Genomic DNA, 20320 nt, shown 5'->3' on the forward strand with positions numbered 1-20320 from the left:
TGTATAATTTTGAATAAAAGGTTATGTAAATATTAAATTTTGATACAACAATGTAGGTTTACACTGCTACACAACCTTACCTATTAGAAACCTACTTAATTTATTTATTTAAAATTACAAAATATAGTTTTTAATATGTATTACTTAAATTTTAATTTAATGTACGTGTGGTATTTGAAAGTAAATGTTGTTTTTAATATTTATTAGCTAAACATTTAAATATAATAATATTTTTCAATTAATTAATTAGAGTTATATATTAAGTACTAGGTTCATCAAGATTAAAATATTTATGTTAATTTCATAAATTAAGTTTTATAAATAATCAAAGAGGAAAAAATAAAAGAATCGTAATTGCGGGATTAATGAATATTAAATTATTTATGAATTAAATATAGCTATAACATTATTGGGAGTAAATTAATAATAAATAAATAAAATAAAAGTGTTATAAAATAAGAAACAAAGGAGAGTTTATATTACAAATATTTTCTTATATGAGATTAACTGAATTATTATATGTTTTGATCATATCTGTTATTTTCGATATAAAGTTTAAAACTACTTATAAAAATGCATTCGAACTCACGTCTTCTTGCATTAACAATAATATTCATGCCAATCGAACTGAAACTCAATCGAGAATCTAATTTAAAAAAAAAAATTCAACCTAATATCTCATCATTTTCAAAACTTCCCTTTATTGTGAAGCAAAAATCCTTATATTGACTATTGAGTAATCATTTTCTATGAATTACAGCATCCAACAAATTCGATTTCAACCAAAAAATATTAAAAATAAAAGAATATTGTATACTGCAAGGATTCTAATTATAATAAAGAAAAGTTTATAATTCAATTGCATCTAAAACTTATTCTAATAATGTACAAAGTTTTAAAGCATATTTAAAATATTATATGTAGAGATAGATAGAATAATTACGGTAAAAGTATTATAGTAGCCTTTTATCATTTTCCATCCAATTTGTTTCCATCTTCTCTGTATCTTCTAATGTTTTTATCTTTTTTTTTTAATTTCATGTTTCAAAATTTTAAGTTTTCTCTTCGAAAATGTGTCTCCCGTTTAAGACCCGACCCTCTTTCACTTCAAATCTCTTATTTATTGTTTTTGGATTCTTTCTTTTCATTAGTTTTGCCTCACTTCTTGTGTTTCAAAGTTACTTGAGCTAGCTCAAGTGATACCAATTGTTTTCTTATAAATCATATGTATGGTGAAGGTAGGTAATTCGAGCTATGGTGCAGTCAGATATCTCTATAATTATTTATAGATATTGATCCCCACTAACCGAGGCACTTTCTTTATACGACTCTCCGCGAAAATCAAAAGACAAAATCCCGGTACAGAAATAATACTTTCGATATATTGTTGAGATAGAGTTTGGGTTTACTAACCGAGCAAAATGTTAATGCTTACGTTAGGGTGAGAAAATGGGAGATGAAGCCTAAAATGGCTGATGCGCGTGCTTTGCAAGCTTAATAAATAAAAGAAAATGACAACAAACAAAATATGTATATAGCAAAGATTTTCAAGCCACACAATCATTTCTTCAATTATCGCAATTCCTTCCACTCACACCTTACAACTACCTAAGAGCTGCGGTTTTACTTCTTTCTTCTTTTTCCACGCTCACTCTATCATATTGGCACACAACTACAACAACCACCATCCATCAACATCAATTATCAGTATCAGTACGATTTTACATATAGATATAATAATATATATGTACTATCTTCTTATATCATTTCAACAATAATTACGATCCACCATCATGCCCTTTTCCTTGCAAATATTCCTACATCAGTAGAGGAAAAGCTCAATAGTAAAGAAAAAAAGAAATTAGTAATAATTTATACTTGGGAGTTGATGAAGAATAAGTGGGTGGGGTTACATATAACTCAAAGTAAGAGGATGAAGGAAAAAAAAAATAATGAGAACATACGAGTGGGATTTTGGGTGTGGTGTTGTCTCTGCCTACAAATGTTCGAAATTTATATATATATATATATATATATATATATATATATATTTAGAAGGCTTTGGTTTGTGTTCTTGTTTAGGTATAATTGATGAGGGATGTCAATTTCCTTCACAATATCATTCCCACTTCGATGCTATCACTGTTCGAGAGAATGTGAATGCTATTGGTTAATGCTGCTGGCTATTGAGTGAATGAATGGTTGGTCTCTATCACATGGGGGGCTTGTCATTATGCATATATATATCATCCTCTCTCCTTTCTGATCCCCACTTACTCACATTTCATAAAACTATAGACACTGCTATCCACCACCCACAGCTACAACTCGGGAGCCACCTTTTCCGCACATCTCCTGAATTATACATCATGCATGGTCATAGCTCAATTATTCTGTTTGCTGCTTTTTCTTCTAATTATTACATTACATTTACATGGCCAATGGCCATGAATATATATACCTATATTAATTGCCTCAATTAAATATAAATTAAACTTGTATGGGCAATGAATGTAAGAAAGTTTGAGGCACTATTGGAATGATTCATGTTGTTTGTTCGAATATTATCTTCGTCCTACCATTTCATTATAAACTTATATATATACTCAACAATGACATTACAAAATTGCAATACAGTAGAAATGAGAAAAATGATTCTATTCTAATTCTTCACCTTTTTTTTCTTGTAATATACTTTAAATTGTTATCTCATACACTACAAACATGTATATTTATAATTCTTTATCCCTAGATAGCCCAAAGATATCCTTGTTTATGCTATGAGATTAGGTCTTATCAGTATGACCATGGATGCATTTCTATTTGTTAATGATATATATTTTATTCAGATTGAGTTGACTATAAGAGAAATAATAATATATTTATAGCAAATGAAAAGTGGAAATAAATAAATTGGGGGCATGAGTTGAAGGTCTCTTTCCATGGGGGGGATATATACTTAAATATATACAAGGCAAGGATGATAAGATTTGCGGCTGATTAATCCCATACCTAATGGTGCGCACTTACGTTTACCAGATTAATACATTACTTTTAGCACAATAGTAATTTATATTTTATATCTTATAATTATAATTTTTAAGTATAGTTAGTACATAATTATATATGTATATTTAGATTGAATTAAGGCCACATATATAGTACTTGTCCATTTTTTTTATCATAGTCCTAGTTAGACTTATTCATGAGTTAGATTGTTTGTCCGAACTTGAAGGTTTTTTCGAAATTTGGAAGGGTTTGAAAAAAATTGGTCCGAAAATTAAGCTTAAGCAAAAATATTAGACCCATTTAAAATATGGAGTTGGTCCGAGCCTAGCTCGCCCTACCCATTTTAAAAGTTAAGATGGCTACTATAATGTAAACATTAAAAAATATTAAGATGACTATATATAAAATTTTAATAAATAAAAATATATAATTTATTAAATATTAATTAAAAATAATATAAATATATTTTAAAGTTAAAAATAATATGAGCAAGTTTAAAATAAACTTAAATTAACCATTTACAAATATGGACAGATTTGAATAATTTTAAATTCATATTTTAAATTTTACACATAATTAATAAATATATAATTCTAATAAAACTAAGGTTTTGTTAGGATATATATACACGTATTTATATGTAATTATAATTAAGATACACACAACACAAAACTAGGTTTCTCCTTATCCTTTTAATGTATGTACTAATTCAAGTTATGCATTCAATCAGCTTCGGAGCTCTCCCAACTGGATAAATATATATATACACATATGATTTCTTTTGTGGGATTTTGAGATGAACTGAAGAAGTAATCATGAGAAAGCCTAGGTTGCATCACATCCCATATATAACCTTAGAAGTCCATTGGCCATGAAAGACCCAATGAAGATAAGTGAAAGTGGGTGGATAATTGAAATCATGTACCGTCCAAAGTCGGAACATATATAAGTGGGCTCAGATAGATTTTACCCAAACCAGTGGTCGGGCTTTACACTTCAACATTTTTATTCAAATGCTATTCATCTGCAGCTTAGTTGATTCTCAATAGCTACTGTTGTTAAGTTTCTTGGTCATTGCATCTTTTTATCGATTCCTTTGCGTCCTTTTTCCTTGGTAAAACTACTATATAAGTTCCTTTTCCTCCCTATACTCTAAAAATAAATAAATTAATCTTTATATATTATATTAAAAAGTAAATTGGTCTTTCTTTATGGTTCAAACACATTTAAATATTGTTCTCCCTCTTCTTATATTTCCTTCTTATTGTTTTTATTTCTTATCAAAATGTTAAAGAACTACCTATATTAAAGAAAAATATAGATTTTTCTATTACACAAATATATTTCTTGAAAAATCCATCAACAATAGAAAATTAATTGGCATTATGATTAATTACTTCTTGTCGATTTGAAACAAATACAATATTTATATTTCGTCATTGAAAATCCTAATATTCACAACATTCATAATTAAAGTGATATAATAAAATTTCTTACTGTTAGCATTAAAAACTTTAACGCTCTAAGAATGAAAAGAAAAAAGGAATCGAAAACTTATTAATCTTCAAAGTTTGAATTTTACCAAAAATATATTCGAGTTCAATTGCTAGCAAAAGAGATCCTAAGGTCTAAGAAGCCAAAGAGAATGCAACTTCTGTTTCCTACTAACACAATGAAAGAAAATGCATTAGTTAACATAAAAAGAATCAATAAAAAGAAAAACAAAAGAAATCCTACATTAAGAATCAAAAAAAAAATTAAGATTTACTCAAAACACTGAAAAATTATGAAACAATTTAAATTTTTAATTCTTGATGAGTAGAAGAGGGATTCCTATGTTGATGAGTTTGTTTAGAAGCTTTCTTGAAAGCTAAGAAATGAGAAACAACAAAGAATGTGAATAAACCGAAAATTAAATAGCAAGATAAATAAAGAAAACAAAATTAAATGGTGGAAGATGGAATAGATAAATTGATGGAGATGAATAGAAGGATACGTGTATAATTAAACTATTCAGAAAAGATTTCCCGACAATTCAATTAATTACTTTAATCAACTCTACAAGAAAAAATTATTAGCAACTCAGAGTTTGAAAAACTTCACCCAAAATCTCGAATAAGATTAAGTTAAAAGCATCTTCTCACTAAAAAAACAGATTTGAACCTTGTAAAATAAAATACTCCAAATAGTGCTTTATTAATCAAAAAAAAAAAATCATACATTGAATAATGAAGATGTTTCTTATATAGGATAGTTCATTGAATCAAAATAAAACTTCTTAGTAAAATTAAACTCTAATTAAGTGAAGTAAAAAGTAGTTCTAGTTGAATTAAATTTTATTGTGAATTAAGAAATATAAAACTTCTAAATAACTGGAAATACTTTAAAATATAATAAAATTATCAGTATATGTCGATTTAGAAAATTTAAAGCTATAGACCGAGTTTTTGCATATTTAGAGAAATAAGTCGATTTTGCTAACATGGAGACAAAAGCAATTTAAGACAAGTTTTTAAGAAACACTTTATACATAAAATGATCTATTTAATATGTCTTAAATCTTGGTCTAATAGTTTAATCTTAGTGTTTTTGTCCTCGTTAGCCGAAGGGTGGGTTTGGATAGGCGACATGTTTACCTACGATCAGTGTAAAAATATCGATGGCGGTAATATTAGATACTATAACGATACTATAGCATGAGACAAAAAATAAGCTAAAAGCACTGCACTGCACTACATCCCACTGTTCATCTAAACCCACCTTAAGTTTGATCATCCTCCTAATCATATTTTTTAAGCCTTTTTATTTTAAATTTTATTTTTCTCATGTTGTTCAAAGAATTTTTTTATTTTTCAATTAATGTTTCCAAGTTTATTTTATTTTCAATTTTTCATTAATAACTCATTTATTTATATAATATAAATATATAATTATCCAATGATAATATCATATATATAACATTATGTTCAATATATTTTATTTTTAAAAGCATCAACTAATTATATATTTTTATATATACTTTTATATGTTAAATATTTGTTTTTGACCTATATTATGGGTATGATAAATTTTAATATTATAAATTCAATTAATTATTTTAAATATAATTATTTTTAGTAAATATAATTTTATATGTGAAATATTTATTTTTCCATCTATATCATGAGTATAGCAAATTTTAGCATTATATATTTTTGTATGTGTATTTGAAATAATTATTTGAAATATTTCACATATAAAAATAATCATTTCAAAAATTATAATTTACCATACCCACAATGTAGGTGAAAAAAAATATTTGACATATAAAAATTATATATAAGAAAAATATTTTTAACATAATGATATATATGTAATATTTTCATTGTATTGCATATTTTATTATTTTGTTTATATAAATAAAGGATTTATTAAATAAAAATTTTAGATAAAAAACTTGAAAAATTGTTTATTAGTTAAAAATATTAATTAAAAATTAAAGATATAAAAACTAAAAACAATATGAGAAAAATAATATGATCAAAGGGAATACAACATGGGCCAATGAGGATAAAAATAACAAAATTTAACTATCAAGCCAAAAGTTACAACATATAAATATAAAGTTTTTACTATTTTAAATGTTTTTCAACAAAAGTGTGTCCAATAGGAAATACTTTTGTTTCCACGTCAGAAATTCGACTTATATCCTTAAATCTTGTATGAATTTGGAGTGATAATTTTACTTAAAAAATCATAAAATTTAGAATAAATATAATGGCTCATAAGTTTTAAAAATATAACTCGATATGATTTCAACTTGAATTAAAGCTCCAAATTTATAATTTCTCGCAATAATCTCATCTAGAAATTCTATTCATGTACTATTTACTAAAAAGGACCCCAACTTATGCTCAGGAACTCGAAATAAGGTGATTCAAAGTGTGTATCAAATCTAAGAAATAGATCTTTTATCGGCCAAAAGACATCTCGACTCAAAAAATATTTGGATCACACCCAAAAATATATCGCAAGTCAATTGATTTTTTAAATTTAAAAATTAACAACTGAATTTAATTTAATAAATTTCACTCATCCATGTGTGTATGTATAAAGTGTATTATAATGTACACAACTTTTAGATTTCGCACCCATATGATACAAGCCAAATAATAATATAGTCAGTATTTAATATATTATTAGTAGAATATTTTAATTCCACAAGCGAGGTCTAAATGATGTTATATATTTGTTTTTTTTAATTTCTAAATTTTAATTTTTAATATAGTATAAATTAAATAAGTATAATCCTTAAAATCTTGTTTATGGAGTCTAAAATTTTACTAACAATACGTTGAATATTTTTTTATAATAATATAAAAGAAACAATTTCATCGGGTTGAGGAAACAAAGTTGCGTGTATTTCAAATGAGTTTTTTTTTTCTTTTACAATGTAAATTAGTTTAACTTAAGTTTTTAATGGTAACTAGGATATCTACCATCAATAGTGCTTTTCAAAGAGATAAACGACTATCCATGAAATGTACTTCATTCTAATGAGCGATAAATAAATTGCTAACCACGTAATTAAAGAATGAAATAAACAACAAACACACTACAACTCAGTTAAACTTAATTTCATATGAAATGGAAAACTAAGAAACTAAAATAAACCTATGTATTTGTGTTTAGTATAAGCATAGATTTTCATATCCTCTACACAATGATTGAATACATTAGCCCACAGTAGAAAGCGTAGAGATACAAAGTACAAATCCATTGAAAGGTCAAAGGTCCCTCTTAGTCTTTGCTACATTCCTACCCAACACAGAAACTGACGCCCCAACTACAACTTTTCTTCTATTTTTCTCAACATTTTATTTATTTATTATCCCAAAATTGTAGGCAGAAGAAACTAAAATAATTAAGAGTATATTAATTAGTAAACGAATTATTGGCATTCACAGAAGGATGATGAATTATATGAATGACTTTTCCTTAATAAAATGTTTGGATCTATAACTTGTTTAGGAGGCAAAGGAACGGATTTGTTATGCATGATTTATTGATATAATTTTATATTCTAATTTCATCACCTTTTTTTTTTATTTTTACAATTTTACTATCAAGTTGTTTAGTTTATAATCTTTAATTTAATTATTTTTAATTCTCGTATTTTTTAGTATTATATAAAAATAATATTCAAACATAGTATTACACATATAATAAAATATTTATAGTATAAGATATTAGAAGTATATAGAATAAATCTGTAACTCATGCATAATAGAGGGACTAAATAATAAATTTGACCTTTTATTTTCCTGCTCCGAAGGACGCTAAGGGAAAGAACCTGACCAAAATCAAAGACAACTGGACAAAAAAAAAAAAAAAAAACACAGGTTGCAAACCAAGCTCCAAGGGTAGCATTAGTTTATCCAAACAGATTTTGTTTCTTTTCAGACGCCCTTATGTTTTACTACCTAACACGAACCAAAAACTCAGTCATATACTGACGTAGTTATACAGTTTTCCCACTTTCATAATCCAACTCACCGAAATTCCTGATTTAATTTTCCCTTTGCCGTGTGCTTGGAGTGAGAAGCAAGGATAAGGCAGGAATGAATGGAGGGTTCGAGAGAGAAGCATGGAAAGCTCATGCTTCCATGGCTTTGGTTCAACTCATCAACGGAGGCTATCATGTAATTACCAAAGTAGCTCTCAATGTTGGCGTCAACCAGCTTGTCTTCTGCGTCTTCCGTGATCTTCTTGCTCTCTCCTTTCTTGCCCCCGTCGCCTATGTTCGTGAAAAGTATGATCTCTTTTTTCTTCCATCTCATTTTTCTGGGGTTGACTCTGCAATCCTTATTAATAATTCAGAAAAAGAAATTGGGTCCTTTATTTTCTCTCTTTGTTCTAACGTTTGGTTATGCATTGTTTAAACCACAATTTGATTTAATTATCTCTTCCAAGTTGTGATTGACCTAATATTTAGATCATTGATCGATCTGTTCCCATCTAGACCCACAGCTAATTTGATTGCCTTTAGTTGGGTTGTATTTGACTTTTGCAAATAATTCATGTTATTTTTAGTCATTTTGAATCTCGCATCTCTGCTGGGTACGTTTAGCAGCAACTCTTAATTTGTAAACATGTTTTTGTGGTTGCTTGGATCGAGAATCAAACTTCTGGGTCATGTTTGTTCACTTTTTCCTGCAGAAGGATTCGACCTCCTATGACTAAACGCCTCCTACTAACATTCTTCTTCCTTGGGTTAACTGGGTGAGTCTTACATATCTAATCCAATCCTATTTGATTTCATGGAATGTGCCTCATGAAACTTCCTCATATTCAACATTTTTTGGATTTGGTTAATTGGAATAGGATATTTGGGAACCAGCTTTTATTTCTCATTGGTCTAAGCTACACAAATCCAACTTATGCTGCTGCCATTCAACCTGCAATTCCAGTCTTTACATTTCTTTTTGCCGTAATGATGGGGTAACAGCACAACTTTACATGCTTTTCTTTTCTCTAAATTTTATTTGATTTCGTATAATTTCTATATTTATATCTGTTACTTTTTTGCCATAATTTGTATGACATTCTACTACAGTACAGAAAGAGTGAATTTGCTCAAAACTGAAGGTCAAGCAAAGGTTGGAGGTACGCTAATCTGTGTTTCTGGTGCAATATTAATGGTTCTGTTTCGTGGTCCAGCTTTGCTTGGACAGTCAAATGGAGACTTTGCCGTGCAAAATGACATAAGTGCCAGGGGTCAACCAGAGCCTGCTGGATGGCTTATGTCTAGTTTTCTCGAGTTTGGACTTGACCCTTGGCATATTGGAGTTATATGCTTGATAGGGAACTGTATGTGCATGGCTGCTTTCCTTGCCATTCAGGTATGCCATATTTCCATGCAAAATGAATCAGAGCAAGTCTAGTTTTCCTGTTAATATTGTTCTTTGTTTGTAGTAGATGAAATGTCATATCTTTTTTGCCAGAGGGAACTGAGAAGCAATCTGTTTTGAGTAAAATAAAGAGGAAATAACCTCTGTGGTCTTGAATATGATTCTAGGTTTGTTTGCCACTCTTTGTTCCTTGACCTGTTTGATATATAACTCGTTAGGTTCTTAGTGATCCTGATCCATTCCCTTCCTCTAAGAGGCTTTAAGATTATACAGTTATATCATCTTGTCTATAGCCAATATTTTCAGGAAGCTATTATTTAGCCTTGATCATACATCTGGCATTGATTTGAATTTCAGCATTTCAAATGCGTTTAGGTCCATTTCAATGCTTCGTGATGGCTATTTTAATCATTTCCTGGAGTAATCATCTTTTATGCTTTCTGGCTGTCTTTGCTTGGTCAATGCTATCTTTTGCTTAATTGCATCCACAAGTAGTATGGGAGTGGTTCTTACAAATTTTCATCATTAACAACTATATTAAACTTCATGAATAATAGTGCTGAATTTAACTTAATGTAAAACTTTGCCTGTGTATTTTGTTGTTATTAGTACTTGTTTATCTGAAACTTCGATGTTTCTAACAATGCCAGGCTCCAGTTTTAGCCAAGTATCCTGCCAACATTTCTGTCACTGCGCTTTCCTATTTTTTTGGCGCTATATTGATGGTAGCAACAGCATTTTTTTTCACCAATGAGTCAACGGATTGGAATCTGACACGGTCTGAGATTTTTGCTGTTGTGTATGCTGTAAGTTTCTTGTGGATTTTATATTATCTCGAATCTTAAAAATTCGCAGGTCCATTTAGTAGTAGCCACTATCAAAGTTCTAGGTTTATCTGAGTTTGAAATGTTATTTGATATGTGTTGGGTCAATACTTGATACGCTAGTTTAATGACAAGGCTCTGTAAGTGTTAAGAAAAGTTATTATAAAAGGTGGTAAGGCACTTTCCCTGTAGAAGAGGGAAGTGCATGATTTCTCGGAGAAAGAAGTAGGTAGCAAATGTAGGAATAATTTCAATATGGAAAGTTCAAGAAAAATGATTGTAGAAGGGGTCTCCTTGGCATTTCTTTTCTTTTTGCTATAGGTCTTTCGTTTTCTGTTCTTATTTTCACTCCATTTTTTTTATAAAAAGCAGAAGCACCATAAATAATGGTTTAATATCGTTAAGACTGATTTGTGCTCTCATTGGATGTTTGGGTTTGGCAGGGAGTTGTAGCATCAGCTCTTAACTACGGGCTCCTGACGTGGTCGAATAAGATCTTGGGGCCTTCTTTAGTTGCTCTCTATAATCCACTTCAACCTGCAGCATCAGCCTTTCTGTCGAGAATTTTCCTCGGAAGTTCGATTTATTTGGGAAGGTTTGACTTCTGTCTCTTCTTTCCACTACAAATTAAAACTTAATCTCTCACCTAGTACAAAAAGAGTGCTTAAATTGGTTTTGTTTTGTATGTGGTGACAGTGTTCTTGGGGGATTTCTAATAATTGCCGGTCTGTATACGGTCACTTGGGCATCCTACAGAGAAAGATGCGCAGAAGGAATGATGCCTCAGAATGTTCGGTCCTCCGAACCTCTCATTCACAAAGATGTATCAATTAACAAGAACCCGTACCACAGAGCACGCGTTTTCTCTGAACCGTCTGTTTCATCACCTAAATCCAGTGATTAACTCTGTAATGAAATGTGATGTAAAGTTATATGATTCTCTTTTCCTCAGGTACATGGCAAATTCATTAAATACATGTTCAACATGCAACATAAGTTTGCTCCTATACGCTGTCTAAATTTGTTGTAGGAAAACTTTCCTTTTTTGTATGATTTATACACTTCAGTACAATAAATACTCTTAAATGGATGTGAATTTCCTAAATTACTACTTACTGGACTTTGGGTAACTTAAAAAACTCAATTTCTCCTACAGAGAGAACTTTGCAGTTTGCTTATGCCCCCAAATCCAAAACCCAAGATCGGTAGATACTGTTAGCCAATTTTCTAAGTGCTTTTTTGGATATTCCTCAATATTCTGATTGTTTACAGAATGTGAGAAGTAGATGAATAATCATTAATTTATTTAAGATAATTACGTATCTACAAATATTTTATCCATTTCGTCTTATCCGAGTTATAATATAGATGCATTTTACAAAAGAACTCAACTATAAGCATCCACTTAGGTAGGCTTTTATTTGGACCATTCTTTTGGACCTAATACATTCATGTGTGGTGTGAATATATACATACCATATGTGAATATTAACATTCTAATTATACATTACCTAAAAAATTAAATTGAATTATAATTATTAGAAAAATGAAATCATCAAATCAAACTGTAGGTTGTAAGGTTTGGTAAGCAGATAAATAATGAAAGATCATAAAACTGAAAAACTATATCTTTTAGAAAAGTCCATTAGGTTTAATTTGTTATTAGAAACAATCTTATCAATCAAAATTATTTATTTATCTATAAAAGAACATTGCATATAAAAATGAAAAATATATAGTATACAATTAAAGATAGAAAACGTTATCAATAAAGAAATAAAAGAGAGAAAAATAGATGTGATGGAGAAATTGACTAACAACAACTTGAAGGGGTCAATGTGGAAAATATAGAAAAAGACAGGGTAACTAATGGAAATACAAAGAAACTAATATCTTAGAAACTGAAAACTTACTAAACAAATAAGAAAAAAAAGTGGGAAAGGCAGAATAAATAAAAAAAAGCCGTAACCTTTTTCAATCTTGTTTCCTGATGAAATAAGGAGAAGAAGTAATAGTGAAATACAGAAACCAGAACGAAAATAAGGAAGAAGATAGACCCAAAGGCCCAAAAGTCTTCTGTTTTCTATTGGATCTGAGATACTGAATCCCCAACTGACAGTTTGATTTTAAACAGTTTTGGTTTTTCTTTTTTATTGTGAAGACGAGGCAGAGATCTGAGGAACTGCCGCTATCAACGCTTGCCTTCAGGTATTCTTCAAACTTGGTTTTAGTCCCTTACTTAGAATTTTATTAAAGATCAATCTATCTTCGCGCACTTCAACATCGTGAATGTATTTTGCGATATGAACATGATTTTTCGTTTACATTTTCTTGTCGATTTGCAATTCCCATGTTTGTTTGTGTGGCAACAGCGCCGCAGGCTTTTTGGGTTTGTTGTTTTAGATTTATCAAAATCATCAATTTTGTAGTTTTGGGACGAACCCCAGAATTTAATAAACATTGCTGCTTAATACGTTCTGCATTTGCCCTACTGATCCAGGTGTCAAACTTAGATGTCTTGGTTTGCTGACTTGTATCGTGTACGCCGCTGATTAGGTTTCTATCATTGGATTTTGGCCATTAAGATTCATGATCACTGCTGGGTTGTTACTTTGTGATACCTTCATCCAGTGACATTTTTGTCCCAATCAATGTAATCTTCGAATTCAATTCCAATGCGACTGCAAGTTTGATGTTGGCCATCTTAGCTAGTATTCAAGCAGCACAGCAGGTAAATTACAAATTTCAACATTGACAAAATGTGCCCGGTGAAAAGTTGTTATAGTTTGTATGCAAAATGAAATTAATGGTGTTTGGTAGAATTGCAGAACCAATATCTGGTGCATCAAAGCTTTTATCTGCTACGCGGTCTTCTGCAGCTTCATAGATGTCGCCGACTTTGTCACCACAGCCAGATAAAAATTTACCCCATGGGTTTGGTTTTGCTAACTCTGGAATCAAAAATAATTTGCGCCTCTCCGCATCACTCCAAGATTTCTCATCATATCGCCGTCTTGATCCAGAAGCAGCTAATCTTATTTCTGAAATTGACAAGAGCATGAGCTATTCGAAACCCCCTCTACAGAGAGAAAATGCCGCAGCAAGTTTCTCGAAGGAGAAGGGCTTGCCCAGTGGAACTCCATTTCTAATGAGAAAGTGGGTGCGGTTAATCATGGCTCTTTTGTGCCTAGTTTTGTTAATTTTTTTGACATACATGGTTTGCATGTTTATTTATTCGAATTGGTCTAGGGGAGCCTCCAAGTTCTATGTTGTTCTTGATTGTGGAAGTACTGGAACTCGAGTTTATGTGTATAAGGCTTCAATTGGTCACAAGAATGATGGTAGTCTGCCAATTGTCATGAAATCATTAACAGAAGGTCTTTCTAGAAAACCAAGCACACAAAGTGGACGAGCTTATGATAGGATGGAAACTGAGCCTGGGCTTCATAAGTTGGTGCACAATAAATCGGGCTTAGCAGCTGCACTAAACCCACTTATCTCATGGGCAGAGAAGCAAATTCCTGAACGTGAGCATAAGAATACTTTTCTTTTCCTGTATGCTACAGCTGGAGTTCGCAGGTTGCCCAATGCTGATTCAAAATGGCTTCTGGAAAATGCCTGGTCAATACTAAAGCGTTCACCTTTTTTGTGCCACAAAGAGTGGGTTAAGATTATCACTGGGACAGAGGAAGCTTACCTTGGGTGGACAGCTCTTAACTATCTCACAAGCATGTTGGGAGCCACTCTTAAGAAGGCAACATTTGGTGCACTTGATTTGGGTGGATCATCATTACAAGTTACATTTGAGAATGAGCACCGCCAACATAATGAAACCAATTTAAACCTTAAAATTGGAGTGGTTACGCATCACCTTAGTGCTTACTCTCTTTCTGGCTATGGGTTGAATGATGCATTTGACAAGTCCGTAGTTCGTTTATTAAGGAGCCTTCCAGATGGCTCCAATGCCAATCTGGTTAATGGAATGATAGAAATTAAACATCCTTGCTTGCACTCTGGCTACAAAGAACGATATATCTGTTCTCAATGTGCTTCAAAAGATCAAGAAAGTGGAAGTCCTTTAGTTCAAGGGAAAATTTTGGACAAAGGGGGGAAATCTGGAATACCTGTGCATCTTACTGGTGCTCCAAATTGGGAGCAATGTAGTGCAATTGCCAAAGCTGCTGTCAATTTATCTGAATGGTCGACTCTATACCCAGGTATTGATTGTGATTTGCAACCATGTGCACTTCCGGATAGCTTGCCTCGTCCTTATGGCCAGTTCTATGCTTTATCTGGCTTTTTTGTTGTATATCGGTTCTTCAATTTGTCTCCAGAAGCTGCACTTGATGATGTATTAGAGAAGGGTAGGGAATTTTGTGAAAAACCCTGGGAAGTAGCCAAAAAGAGCGTTGCTCCACAGCCCTTTATTGAACAGTACTGCTTTAGAGCACCATATATAGTATCATTGTTGAGAGAGGGCTTGCACATCTCTGACAGTCAACTTGTCGTTGGTTCTGGAAGTATTACATGGACAATGGGTGTTGCACTGTTGGAAGCTGGGAAGTCATTTTCAAGCAGACTAGCGCTCCCTGGATATCAAATACTGCAGACCAAGATTGATCCAATGATTCTTATTGCCATTCTTTTAATGTCTTTGGTTTTGCTTGTTTGTGCGTTATCATGTGTTAGTAATTGGATGCCAAGATTTTTCCGGAGGTCATATCTTCCTCTTTTCCGGCATAACAGTGCATCTACATCTGTCCTTAATATACCATCTCCTTTCCGGTTAAAGCGCTGGAGCCCTATGAACACTGGTAAGATCTCTTCTATGACCTATTATTTAGGGCATAACTCTGCCACTTTTCCTTGCTTTGTTTTCCGTGGGAGAGAAATATCCTCTCAAACATGTTAATGAACTTCCTTGTTGGGCACCTACTATCAAATTTTCGTCACAGCTGTCCATCTGAATAATGCCTCATGCAAAATGCTCCAAAACAGGCTAGAAAAGCAATGATGCTGATTTCTTGTAAGATTTTTAAAATGATGCATGCCTTATGAACTTACTGTTCAAATGGATGCCTCTCCAATATTTTCAGGACATGCATGTGAATGATGATGAAGTTCTCAGTCTCCTGTGTCTTATTACTTGGGTACTCTATATGCATTAGCTTTATATATCTTTGAGCACTCAAAAGTTCTTCAGTTTCAAGGAATTTTTTGGACACAGTAATTTCTCAGCTATTTATGTCGGCAAATAAGGGATATTATTTTAACTTTGCATACTGCAGGATCCCTTTAACATACTTTTAATGAACTTAGGTGTTAGTTCAGTATATGGGCCTTGTAATTTATGTTATATATGCTCTTTAATTCTATGATCTACAGCTTCACTGTAAAGTAGAAAGAAATTTGGAAGGTGAAAATTGAAAGAGTAGAAAAATGGAAAGGTGGATTGAAAGAAAATAATTTTCTTTCTATTCATTATTTGGTAGAGTTGAAAAATGAGAGGAAAGAAAATGAAATTTTTGAAAAATGCATAATTTTAAACTAATGCATATCCCTCTCTCATCTTCTCTCCTTTTATTTGTGTTTATGCAATAGGACGGAAAATAGCCTATTTTTATACTTTTTCACTCAACCAAGCACACTCTAAGGGTCTTGAATGTTGTTGCCCTAATGCACTTCTTATTACTTGGATTCATTATGATTGTTTCTATGATCCTCAATCTATCTGCGAAGGAAATATCCTCTCTTTTTTTTTTCTTTTACAGGGGATGGAAGAGTTAAGATGCCACTAAGTCCAACTGTTCATGGTAGTCAACAGACACCATTTGGCTTGGGACATAGTCTTGGCAGCAGTATCCAGCTGACTGAGTCTTCCTTGTACCCATCAACCAGCAGTGTTTCACATAGTTATTCCTCAAGTAGCTTGGGGCAGATGCAATTTGACAATAGTAGCGTGGGTTCATTCTGGTCCCCTCACAGAAGTCAGATGCGACTGCAAAGTAGGAGATCACAGTCACGAGAAGACCTTAACTCCTCACTAGCTGAGACACAAATGGTGAAAGTTTAGGAAAGGCTTTGTAGAAGTTTTGGTATGCATATATCTTCTCCTACTTGCATCTTACCTTATTAGAAAGGACATGTGAAATTTACAAGATTTGTTTTCTCTAATTAAATTCTAGGCTTCTTTTTTGTAACATTCGGAATTCATTTATCATGACCATATAACCTTGGTAGAACAGCTCAACCAAGAGTAGGAATATGATTCTCATTACTATGCTTGGACCCTAAAACTAAAAAACCAAAATATTTGGTCATCAGCATTAGTGATTTTTACTAGATATTTAAGTAATGAAGTGCATTGAATTCGTTGGCAGATGCTACAAGCAAATACCGAATTGATGTGAAGCGGGATGAGTGTAGGCAAAACAATGATGAGATGGTTGGTCCAGATTGGTTAGAAGGCAGCCCTCCTCGACTTACCTGCGTTTTAAATTGCATATTTCTTGGGATTTCAAGCATTGGTTACCATTCATTCATATTCCACAATGGTAGGTGCTGTGCTGACTTATTGTTTAATTTGAGTCTCTTGTACCTCTTAGAGTTTTATATTGCACAGCCTATACCTGAAGCATCATCTGTCATCACACAGACACAGCTAGATTAATAGTATAACTCTTCCCTTTTTCCTTTTCCTCCCTAAGACCAGAAATGATTTTGATTTCATTGATTATCAGTAAATCCTAATATATATACATACAAAACCCCTTTTGATATGGGTAGGAGTTAGGGTGGAGGGAGATTGGTGTCAACTAGATGTGTTTTTGTGAGCCTTTATCTGCTATCTCCATTTAAGCTAATATTTTGGCAGGATATCGAACCAGGAAAACCCATTACTTGTGTTGACTTGATGCTAACTCCTTTTAGGGTATCTTAAATACTAAATTAAGCATGGGTAACGCTTTCATAACTCCCATCCCAATTATATTAAAAAAAATAAAAAAGGATGTTAAATGGCATATATATCTCAAAAATAAGTTTAAAAACAATTTTGCAATAGATTCTCATAAAGCCTTCATTTACCATTTCAGGTTACAATTATCCAATGCCTTTAAATATATTATCATATATGGTTATCTAATTTTCTTTCCATCGAAAATTAATACGGCAAATATATATAACATAATATTATTTAATGTAAGTAATATCTGCTCTAGAATAAAATAATACAGTATATGTCATAAAATCTAAAATCTTTAAAAGTCGAAAATTTCTTTGCTTGAGCAAATATTAAGTTACAAATATAGATTTTTTAATATTTTTATTTAATGTAATTGATGTTACATTGTTTAAATATTACTTTATTCTAAAAGTATTCTATTTTTATTTTAATTTAATATTGTTAGCAGAGCAAATATTAATATAAATTTTATTATCATATATTTTAAACTAATATTATATACAGAGTATTTTGATAATTGTATTAAGGTGGGGTGGGTGGATTTTTCTTAAACCATTTTTATTTAAATCTTATATATTTATAATTTTTACAATTATAATGATACCCTTATTGATTCTTCTAATATCATTTATTTTTTAAATATTTTCTTTTATAACTGATAACCTGATTTTTCATAAAATAAATATTTATTCAATTGCAATTGCAAGCATTTTGAAGTAATGAATTTTTAAAATGCTAGTATTTTAAAAATATCTAAAATTTTAAAATTATTCATCCAAACACAGTCTAAAATTTACTAAAATTTCTATAACTTCTCTTAAAGGTCCTAAACTCAACTATTTCAACATTTTAGTATACCATAATTTATAAAGTTATATCAAAATTTCTATGGTTGTCCCTTGAAATTTTTAATATATTTGATTTGCTTTACCAAAATTTCTAAAATATCTTAAATTATACCAAAATTTCTATAAAAGAACCATTAAATTTTGGGTATTAATTTGTAACCTGGTAGAAGCTTTCCCTTTTCTTTTTTTTTTTTTTAGTAAAGAGAACAGTAGAATTACTGGGTTTAACTGAGCTCCTGAAACCAAAACAACCCACTCATTCTTTTGCCCATTAAAACAACTGTCCCTTACCTTTTTAACATAAATAATAATAAAGTAGTGGATATAATGGATCAAATATTGGCTATCCTTTGCTGCAGGGTTTCTGAAATGACAACGACTGAGATTATTATTACTTGTTGAAAGCTAAAGGAGCAAATCATGTTCGCGCGTTACAATGAATATATCCGATATGTCAATTCATAGCCCTCGCAACTCGACCACTTATTCAATAATCAACCGCACCCTTAACTTCTATCTCGGCTAAATTTGAAGTATATATCGATTTTGAAAATAAAAATTGAGTTCTAGGTACATTTTTGTGATATTTTAGAAAATAGGTTTGATTTTGAAAATTTTTAGAGAAAGATTTATTTGTGTTTATATTTGAGGTAGATATTATAATAGTTTTAACATATTTGAGTTTACGGTAATGCGATAGTCCTTATAGACCCACATTTCATCTGTCGTATCGGGATGAATCATCTCCTTAAAAGCCCATCATATTGCAACTCAGGCTCCAAGTTTACAATGCTTATACGATCACGAGTTGAAGTATAACTAGAACTCCTAATTGACGGTGGTTATGCAATTACGGGTTAAAGTATAACTCGGGAGCCCAATTGGCAGTGGTTATGTGGCCACAGGTTCAAGTTTCATGATACAGGAAGATGATATTTTATAAACCCCATACATAAGTTTGATATCATAACCATAAGGAAAAACAAAAGGATTTTCCAGTATAATCAACTTATTTTTTTTCTCCATCTCCATAAAAAAAAGTATCCTTAACCTAATTGTCCGAAACCTGTGGTAGAGTTGGATGCAAGAGGACTTTCATGGGGAGTAACTGTGGCAGTGGAGAGAAAATAAAACTTGAGTCGGGCGGCAACGATTGTAGTTATTCACGAGTTCTTTAATCACAACAACCGCTATCAACCTGAAAGGACTTTCATCTTTTCTCTACTGACATAGTCATTCCTCCTCTTGAAAGTCCTCTTACCCTCAACTCCGTCACAAGTTTCGAACAGAAAGGTTAAAGATACGACTTTGCTCAAGATGAAGAAAAAATTAAGTTGATTATACTGGAAAACCCCTTAGTTTTCCCCTATGATTATTGTCTCAAACTTATGTATGAGGTTTATAAAGTAATCTTTTCCGGAAACATTAATTTTGAACTTGTGATCACATAATTATCGTCAACTAGGCTCCCAAGTTACTCCAACCCGTGATCGTATAACCACCACCAACCGAGAGCCCTAGTTATACTTCAACCCAAGTTGTCATGCGATAGGCTTCCAAGGTAATGGTTCGATCCCTACACCGTAAATGAAATGTGAGGGTTTCCGAGCGTCACTGCATCACTGTGAACTCAAACACACCTTAAACTATTACAATGTCTCCTTCAAACACAAACAAAAATAAATCTTTCCGTCCAAAAATTTCAACAATCAACCAAAAAGAAAACAATTTAGGAGAAATTTTTTTATTTTGTAAGAGACAGTGGCCGAGAGAGTTGATGGAGGA

General features: G+C 31.5%; 2 protein-coding genes across 5 annotated transcripts; both read left to right on the top strand.

Annotated features, from left to right (window-relative positions):
- The first annotated feature begins 8325 nt into the window (after positions 1-8325).
- Positions 8326-11828, top strand: LOC108477077 (WAT1-related protein At4g19185-like). Its single transcript, XM_017779519.2, has 7 exons — positions 8326-8800; positions 9208-9270; positions 9373-9489; positions 9605-9890; positions 10550-10705; positions 11167-11318; positions 11420-11828. Exons 1-7 carry the CDS (start codon positions 8610-8612, stop codon positions 11625-11627), a joined length of 1173 nt encoding a protein of 390 aa, XP_017635008.1. The 5' UTR covers positions 8326-8609; the 3' UTR covers positions 11628-11828.
- A 774-nt stretch (positions 11829-12602) lies between these two features.
- On the top strand, positions 12603-17696 carry LOC108479539 (probable apyrase 7). 4 transcript variants are annotated; one of them, XM_017782210.2, is made up of 5 exons: positions 12603-12931; positions 13224-13454; positions 13544-15537; positions 16495-16818; positions 17104-17696. In XM_017782210.2, exons 3-4 carry the CDS (start codon positions 13611-13613, stop codon positions 16794-16796), a joined length of 2229 nt encoding a protein of 742 aa, XP_017637699.1. In that variant the 5' UTR covers positions 12603-12931; positions 13224-13454; positions 13544-13610; the 3' UTR covers positions 16797-16818; positions 17104-17696. The 4 variants fall into 4 exon arrangements, with proteins under 4 accessions (XP_017637699.1, XP_017637700.1, XP_017637698.1 ...); XM_017782211.2 differs by having other exon boundaries at positions 13280-13454; positions 13552-15537; XM_017782209.2 differs by having other exon boundaries at positions 12609-12931; positions 13552-15537.
- The last annotated feature ends 2624 nt before the right edge of the window (positions 17697-20320 follow it).

Source organism: Gossypium arboreum, chromosome 12 (assembly GCF_025698485.1).
Source record: "Gossypium arboreum isolate Shixiya-1 chromosome 12, ASM2569848v2, whole genome shotgun sequence".
Lineage (NCBI taxonomy): Eukaryota > Viridiplantae > Streptophyta > Magnoliopsida > Malvales > Malvaceae > Gossypium > Gossypium arboreum.